At 40.0% G+C, this 6,016-nt stretch overlaps 1 protein-coding gene across 1 annotated transcript; it reads right to left on the bottom strand.

Moving 5' to 3' along the window:
• Nucleotides 1-4,671: 4,671 nt before the first annotated feature.
• LOC111883384 (uncharacterized) lies at nt 4,672-5,484 on the bottom strand. Its single transcript, XM_023879713.2, has 2 exons — nt 4,987-5,484; nt 4,672-4,902 (listed from the first exon to the last, which is right to left on the bottom strand). The coding sequence occupies exons 1-2, from the start codon at nt 5,482-5,484 to the stop codon at nt 4,672-4,674; spliced, it is 729 nt and encodes a 242-aa protein (XP_023735481.2).
• Between the last annotated feature and the right edge of the window lie 532 nt (nt 5,485-6,016).

Genomic DNA, 6,016 nt, shown 5'->3' with positions numbered 1-6,016 from the left:
GCTTAACACATCAAATATCAAAACAAAGGTTTTTATTATTCCTTGAAACTATTACATAGGTGTTCAAGTTCACCCTAGACTATGCCTCTAATAGGCTACATCATAACTCGACCTTTGGATATCAATCCTTACTCTTCATTGCGTTGTCAGCTGCTTCGTTAGGGATGCCTCTTGGCTTTGGAGGTGCATTCACTCTTGCTGCTTCACTTTTCTTTGGGCAATCCTTTGATATATGTCCATTGTTCCTACATTCGTAATAGAACCTCTTGCTGGATGTACAGATATTGGTGTAATGCTCATTCTTCCCACACTTAAAAGAAGTCACTTCTTCATAGCATCTCCCATAGTTCTTCTGTGGTGCCTTTGGCTTTGTAAATCCTTTTCTTTTTGGGCAGTCTTGCTTGAGGTGCCCTTCCTCATTACATTCGTAACACACCCTGGTGTTGAATGTACACTCATCAGTGTAGTGCCCATGCTTTCCACACTTAAAACAAGTTACTCTCCCATGGTGCTTCGGTGGTACACTTGGTTTTGTAGCTCTTATTGGACATTCTTGCTTGAAGTGTCCCTCTTTACTACACTTAAAGTAAACTTCTTCCTCGGTTGGGCATTCGTGGGCATAGTGACCAGTCTTCCTGCATTTGAAGTAGGTTACTTCCTTAGGGCATCTACCATTGTGTTTCCTTCCATACTTGTCACACCATTTTGCTTCACCTACTCCTCCAGACTTCGAGGACATGTTGTTCTTGGCAGACCTTGAAGAACCCTCAAATTTCCTCTTCTTGCCAACCTCAACCTTGCTGGCGATACTACCATTGATCACTTCATCAACAGACTTAGCAACCTAGATGGTCGCCTCAAGAGTGGGTGTCTGACGTAATGGCACAGTAAGTTCGTCCTTACTTTGTTGAAGTAAACGCCTTGTTTCTTCCATCTATTGATCTAGCATTATCCGCACCATTGCTTGTACTCCGGTCATCGTGATTGGCCCAGGTGCAACTTCTTTTACAACAGGTATTTGCTGAACCACTGGGGGTTGGTTCCTATTCTCATTTGTATTTACGTTTCCGCTACGGGTCCTTGCCATCTTGATCTATACACCAAATAAGGTGAATCTAGACCTTTACTTAGGATTGACGTTTAAATCATCCTTATCACTCCGAAACGTTTACATGCTAGTTCTAATATCGTAGTCGTACGTTTAGAATCCTAAACACATAAGGTTTCCAGATCCGGTCGGCATCAGACCATAGATTCGAATAACTAATAGCATATAAGGCACAAAGCATTTAGCACATAAAAGCATTTTAGGCATAATTCCTAAAATAATCTAGTGCTCACACCTCACAATCATCGCTTAGCATTCAAAGTTTAAGTCTAGAAATAAATCCATATTCCTAGTTCGCTTAAACTAATGCTCTGATACCAACTGTGACATCCCCATTTTCACGGCCAGAAAAGACCGATTTTGTTTATGCTTTATAAAAATCAGAGTATCTCTTTTAATAAAAGTGTTGCAGAATTTGTTCCCAGAAAAACATGATCAAATACATTATTAAAACATTTTCGAAGAAACGTATTTTATTCATTTTAAAACTTTTGGGATGTCATCGTTAATACAGAAACATAAGCATAAACAGAACTTACATTTATTTACACTAGTGATCTACATCTCTTTAAATCTCTCAGTGTAATGTGACTTCATATCAACACCTGTGATATAAATAAACTGAGTGGGTCAGGTTGGGAAACCTGGTGAGCACATAGGGTTTTCAACCCACAATAATATAATTATTATTTTCAAACATCAAACAATCAACCCAATTACCCATTCCCGTTATCCTCACATTACGTCCCTAAAACATCTAACACAAGGGACCTAGTCTAAGGACTATCATTGGGATGGACACTACTGCTAAGGGGATTCCTTGGCAATGAAAGTCCTAAAGGCAACCATGTGGGGGATGGAGTACACCTGGTGAGCACACAGTTCACACAGTTAGAATACACACACAGTTTGAATAAACACCTACAGGTTGCGAGCCTGCTAGTGTTCCACTGGACTGTCTAGAATAGTCTGTGGTCGTCATCTATACTCCGCTAGATGACTGGATCATCAATAACATCTACAACGAGGTCTCTCATTATTTCATTTTATCACACAGCAACTAATACATCTACCCATGTTTTACCCAACACATTTTGTAGATATAAAATACATATACAATTTAAATCATTGAAAACATGTATAAAACGTTCATCCAGCATAGATAGCAAGTATTCAGAAAATATGCACATATAGCTTTATATAAAATACTTCATATCTATGTGTAACCTGAAAGGGACTATGCACTCACTTGAAAGGTGGTGACTCAACACTCGGATAACGCTTCGATACTCTCAAAACGATATTCCTTCGATAAAACCTAGTATCGATACCACTAGGGTTTAGTCTAACGATAACCGCGACAAATTAATTGTCTGACTATTATTATTATTATATAAGCGTTAATAACACTCAATATAACTCATAATAATAACCCAAATAATTATTTTAAGGACCTAATAACATTACTATAATTATTTGAAAGCTATATTAAAAATTGCGTAAGCGTAGCACACTTACAGCAAATTTTATCGAAAACCGGAACTTAATTGGAGCAGTGTTTCGAAACTAAAAGGCTCTTTTTCTCGGGACTCTGGGAGCCTCGGGGCTTCCCTCGGGAGCTAGGGATTTTATCTAGGGCTTAGGGGTGGTTTGGGACCTTGGAGAGAGAAAGATTTTAGAGAGAGAAGGAGAATGGTGTGGAAAATGAAGGCTGCCCTCGCAGCTATTTATAGGCTGCTGGCTTCGGACTACGCTGGGCGTACTCCTCGGATAAGACCACCAGCTCGGACCCAGCTGTCTTGCACTCATCGGATGGATTAGACCGAAGTTACGTGGGGCTTAGCTTCTTCGTACGTGGGGCGTAATAGCGAGGCTTCGTGGCATGATCCGAAGCGAGATCTGATCAGCGATGGATGGCCCATAACGCGCCACGTCATCAATTCCTTATCAGCCTTCGCAAATTCGATCATAAACTTTAAAAATTCGTAACCTTCGCATACGAGCTCCGTTTTCGACGTTCTTGATATCCACGCGAAGGTGGGAACATACTCTACAACTTTCGTTTAGACTTCGTCGGCTAATTCCGAATCGATTTTAAATTTTATATTATTAACGGACCGGGACAGGATTGGTCCGTTAAATCCTTATAACTTCTTCATCTTACATCCGTTTTTGCCCATATTTTTCTCGTTACGCTACTTTTAACGATACCTTTGATTCTCGTTTAGGTCGTGTCGGCTCAAAATTGCTCGATCTAATATTCGAATTTCGGGCTGTACACTACTAATCTGAAACTTCGAAAAATCGTAACTTCTTCATACGAAGTCAGATTTGGGCGTTCTTTTTATAGATGTTCTTAGTTTAACATACTCTACGACTTTTGTTTAGATCGCTAAGGCTAAATCTCACTCTATCATAAATTCACTATTTACGCTTCCCGGTGTTGTGCCGGTTCCGTCGTGAAACTTCGACGGGTCATAACTTCTTCGTTATAACTCGGATTTCGGCGTTCTTTATATGTACAGAAACCTTGTGACCTATTCTACAACTTGGTTAAGATTATTTATTCTAAATAATCTTTTGTCGAAATGTCGTTTTCGACCCCTATTGCCTCTAAATTGACTAGCCCGGATCTACGGGCGTTACATTTATCTCCCCCTTAGGATGATTACGTCCCAGAATCATCAATGAAACAGGGATCGTATAATGACTCCATACGTCATCTCTTCATCCTAGGTAATAATTATAACTTCTATATTCCTTCAAGTATATCTCTTAGACTCATTGACTGTAAGCAGTACTCGATCGTGCATCTGCTCTCTGCTTCAGGTTAGACTCCAAATTATGACCTTCAAGTCACAATCTCAATCCTTACTAGATACGAACTTGAGATGAGTTCTTTTATTACTACTATGGATCGATGTGTCATATTCTAATGACCTATCATCATATGTTGCAACACTTAGACTTAGGTCTCTTAGAGTTAAATTCTAAAACAGACTATGCCTTCCTTCATGTTCTAATGTGATATAATCACACTTTAACATTAGGCATTTCTAGCTATCAACTTCTTTAATCAACGAGCGCGATATTTCTATTGACCGCTTTGATTTCAATCGTTTGGTTTAAGTCGGATACTACATCGAACTCGGTTCCCTGAACCACGCAACATAGTCATCGTAGTCGTACTCAATGCGATATGACCACTATGGTCGAGATAACAACAATCTTCTTAGTCATTACCAAAACAATGGTAAGGACATACTTGAATAAAACAAAATCAATTACTAGCTTCTTGGTAACCTTGTGACTTTCCCAGATCCAAGTGTGAGTCCTGTGCTTCCGGTAGTATAGGCCTCTACTACCATTCACAACTACTCATACTCGTCCCAAGTATTGTCCCACAGTTTTCCAAGTCACCACACAAGAAAATCACATAACAGCTTAACACATCAAATATCAAAACAAAGGTTTTTATTATTCCTTGAAACTATTACATAGGTGTTCAAGTTCACCCTAGACTATGCCTCTAATAGGCTACATCATAACTCGACCTTTGGATATCAATCCTTACTCTTCATTGCGTTGTCAGCTGCTTCGTTAGGGATGCTTCTTGGCTTTGGAGGTGCATTCACTCTTGCTGCTTCACTTTTCTTTGGGCAATCCTTTGATATATGTCCATTGTTCCTACATTCGTAATAGAACCTCTTGCTGGATGTACAGATATTGGTGTAATGCTCATTCTTCCCACACTTAAAAGAAGTCACTTCTTCATAGCATCTCCCATAGTTCTTCTGTGGTGCCTTTGGCTTTGTAAATCCTTTTCTTTTTGGGCAGTCTTGCTTGAGGTGCCCTTCCTCATTACATTCGTAACACACCCTGGTGTTGAATGTACACTCATCAGTGTAGTGCCCATGCTTTCCACACTTAAAACAAGTTACTCTCCCATGGTGCTTCGGTGGTACACTTGGTTTTGTAGCTCTTATTGGACATTCTTGCTTGAAGTGTCCCTCTTTACTACACTTAAAGTAAACTTCTTCCTCGGTTGGGAATTCGTGGGCATAGTGACCAGTCTTCCTGCATTTGAAGTAGGTTACTTCCTTAGGGCATCTACCATTGTGTTTCCTTCCATACTTGTCACACCATTTTGCTTCACCTACTCCTCCAGACTTCGAGGACATGTTGTTCTTGGCAGACCTTGAAGAACCCTCAAATTTCCTCTTCTTGCCAACCTCAACCTTGCTGGCGATACTACCATTGATCACTTCATCAACAGACTTAGCAACCCAGATGGTCGCCTCAAGAGTGGGTGTCTGACGTAATGGCACAGTAAGTTCGTCCTTACTTTGTTGAAGTAAACGCCTTGTTTCTTCCATCTATTGATCTAGCATTATCCGCACCATTGCTTGTACTCCGGTCATCGTGATTGGCCCAGGTGCAACTTCTTTTACAACAGGTATTTGCTGAACCACTGGGGGTTGGTTCCTATTCTCATTTGTATTTACGTTTCCGCTACGGGTCCTTGCCATCTTGATCTATACACCAAATAAGGTGAATCTAGACCTTTACTTAGGATTGACGTTTAAATCATCCTTATCACTCCGAAACGTTTACATGCTAGTTCTAATATCGTAGTCGTACGTTTAGAATCCTAAACACATAAGGTTTCCAGATCCGGTCGGCATCAGACCATAGATTCGAATAACTAATAGCATATAAGGCACAAAGCATTTAGCACATAAAAGCATTTTAGGCATAATTCCTAAAATAATCTAGTGCTCACACCTCACAATCATCGCTTAGCATTCAAAGTTTAAGTCTAGAAATAAATCCATATTCCTAGTTCGCTTAAACTAATGCTCTGATACCAACTGTGACATCCCCATTTTCACGGCCAGAAAAGACCGA

This window comes from Lactuca sativa, chromosome 5 (assembly GCF_002870075.4).
Source record: "Lactuca sativa cultivar Salinas chromosome 5, Lsat_Salinas_v11, whole genome shotgun sequence".
NCBI lineage: Eukaryota > Viridiplantae > Streptophyta > Magnoliopsida > Asterales > Asteraceae > Lactuca > Lactuca sativa.
The sequence above is the reverse complement of the archived record's forward strand: the minus strand, read 5'-3'. Positions and strand labels throughout refer to the sequence as shown.

Coding starts and splice junctions, on each gene's coding strand:
- LOC111883384 (XM_023879713.2), bottom strand. CDS start 5,484: ATGGAAGAAACAAGGCGTTTACTTCAACAAAGTAAGGACGAACTTACT. Junction 4,903..4,986: donor AGTGTACATTCAACACCAGG/GTGTGTTACGAA, acceptor AAGGCACCACAG/AAGAACTATGGGAGATGCTA.